The 2,841-nt window shown below is 36.0% G+C and overlaps 1 protein-coding gene across 1 annotated transcript; it reads right to left on the bottom strand.

Moving 5' to 3' along the window:
- Positions 1-531: 531 nt before the first annotated feature.
- OR56B1 (olfactory receptor family 56 subfamily B member 1) lies at positions 532-1,505 on the bottom strand. Its single transcript, XM_028832913.2, is given in 2 exon segments — positions 532-923; positions 926-1,505. Coding segments are annotated over 2 exon segments (972 nt in total).
- Positions 1,506-2,841: the final 1,336 nt, after the last annotated feature.

Below are 2,841 nucleotides of genomic sequence, written 5' to 3' on the forward strand. Positions count from 1 at the left end.
TCCAAGCTGAGTCATCTCATAGTCCACCTAAATCCTCATCATTTTCTGATTTGACTTTATTTGTCTGAATTGCTTTCTTTTCCGGCCTCTATATTCCATATTATTGGAGTAAAGTTTGTTCAGGGAGACTGACTTTGCTCCCAAGTTACAGCTAACGATGTGTAAGCATGACCTATAATTCATGTCCCAATCACTCATTTCTCTGATTGAATGTATGTGTGTGTGTGTATGTGTGGGTGTGTGATAATATTCATTTTTATTTTATGAGATAGATAAATCATTAAGTTCTTTAAATCCAATTTGGTTTGGCAGAAAATTCTTCCATATTCTCAAATATATTTATATATTTAGGTTTTGTCAATATTTTAGGCTACTGTGATTTTTTGTATCTTTTCTGAAGCTTTCACAATTATTTACATACAAATATAAAAAGGGAATCCCAAAGGTATGCACTTACTCGTTTATCCTCTTTGAAATTTTACTATCCAGTTTAGGAGAAGCTGAGGTTCATGGACGTCACGGAGAAGGTCTCTAGGATCTTATTTCTTTTGTAAGAGCAAAGAGCACCTTTTGGAAGGCTGCCCTAAGTTCTTTGGTCTGAAGTGCATAAACTATAGGGTTGAGGGAAGGGGGGATGATGTTGTGCAACACATTAAGTAGAACTGGAATCAAAGTAGCCCTCATCTCTGTCAGATGAGTTACTGAAATCACTACAACAATAGTGTAAAAGAAAAGGATGAGGGTAAGATGTGAACTACAAGTGCTCAGGGCCTTGGCTGCAGCTTCAACTGAGTTCAGTCTAAGTACAGAGTACAGAATCAAAATATATGACAGTATAATAAGACTTAGATCACTCCCCATTTCAAGCCATGCCAGGACAAACTGGCAAATGCTGTTTGGCCTCCTGTCATCACAAGCCAGGCTGTGACCCCAAGGTTAGAGCACAGGCAGTGTTCAATTTCATTCCTGGAGCAATAGTCATGCTGTGCTGCAAGCACAGGCACCGGGATGACAAATAAGCCATTTCTCAGCACCATGAACAGGTTAGCTTTTAAGATTAAGGAACTGGTGACAACGGATGGATAGCGAAGAGGGTGACAAATAGCCACATATCTATCAAAAACCATGCAGAGGAAGATACCAGACTCCATGCCCACAAAGAAGTGAATGGCATAAATCTGAGCAAAGCACTCAGGGAGGCTAATGACCTTGGCATCAAACCAGAAGATGGCCAGGTTCTTAAGCATGATAGTAGTGGCCAGACCCATGTCAACCACAGAGAGGATGCCAAGGAAAAGGTACATGGGCTGCTGCAAAGAAGCGTTCTGCCAGGTGATGAGGAGGATGAGGGTATTTGCACCAAGTGCTGAGAGATACAGTAGTGCCAGGGGCAGAGATAGCCAGTGCTGCCAGCTGTGAATACCTGGGAATCCCAGCAGGATAAACTCAGAGACCTGGAATTTGGAGCTATTGGAGACTTTGAGAGATGCAGACATATGATTCATGATTCAACATGAATTTCAAATCTCTATTTGTATTGTTCTCAGTTATCACAGGTTGGAATCACCACAGAAATAAAATTGTAGTGTTTTTCTAAGTCTTTCTTCTTCTCTTTAGAAATTATACAGATTAAATGGATGTGCTTGTTTTCCTCGTGTTTGTCTCAATGTTACTTGACTCAGAGGTTTATCAACTAATAATAACTAGGTTTTTAAAATGAAAAATTATAGGAGATGAAATTTATAGCTGCATCATTTCAAGTTGATGTAGATGTCCATTAATGTCTTACATAGTCTTCCAAAATGTTGATATCATAGTCTTCTAAATATTTGCAGAAACAAATCATATTGCAGATTTGGGGATACTTTTCTTTCATATTCTACTTTGTATGCACTTCTGAAGAGGCTGCAAAACAGTAGCTTAAAAGGAAGTTAGTGATTATAGCTGAATTTTTCCATGTGAGAAGTCATATAATTAAGACACACCTTAGTAAGCTTTTTATAGTTGAATCTTAGAGAACTTACAAAGACATAAATACAGGATTTAGGTAAAACTAATATGACGCTTTTAAAGATAACTGTGGTAACAACACGATATTAGATCAACTCTATTCATTTTTTTAGTGCTCTTTACACTGTTAACTACAGGCACAGTGTTGTACAGCTGGTCTCTAGAACTTATTCATCTTGTACAACTAAAACTTTCTATCCATCGAACAGTAATTTTAACTTATTTAATAAACAAGAATTATTTGTCCATAATGTTGAAGGAATTGCCATTCAATATTCAAAAATCACTGTTAAAATTAGACTCATTATCTTTTCTAAGACTTTGTTGTTATCCATGTACTTTTTGTTCTGTATGGTGGCTCAACCAGACAAGCTTGAATCTAGAAAACTAACCTCCCCTTGCTGCAAATGATTGCCTTCTTATATTGTTGATTTCTTTTCTTTACTTCATATGCACTCTTTTTTTTTTTTCAGTATTCTTTCTGCAACCTGCCTGGAGCAAATGTTTCTCATTTTCCACACTTCTTTCTTTCTGCTAGCAATCTGATCTTTCAAACATTGGTATTCCTTTGTTTAAAATAATACATGGCTTCACATTTTCTTTTAAATACAATACTTTATTATTATAATCCTTATTTATTTGTTATTATTATTTATTACAATCCTTCATTTTGCATAAAACACTCTCAGATATGACTCAAACCGAAGTGAATATGATCTCTTGCTTTGAACTTATTTGTATTCTACACTGCAGATATATATAATACTTACTCTATGCTAAAATTAGTAATTTTTCAAGGCATTTTATTGCCAATATTTTTGCCATGGTGGA

This window comes from Macaca mulatta, chromosome 14 (assembly GCF_049350105.2).
Source record: "Macaca mulatta isolate MMU2019108-1 chromosome 14, T2T-MMU8v2.0, whole genome shotgun sequence".
Lineage (NCBI taxonomy): Eukaryota > Metazoa > Chordata > Mammalia > Primates > Cercopithecidae > Macaca > Macaca mulatta.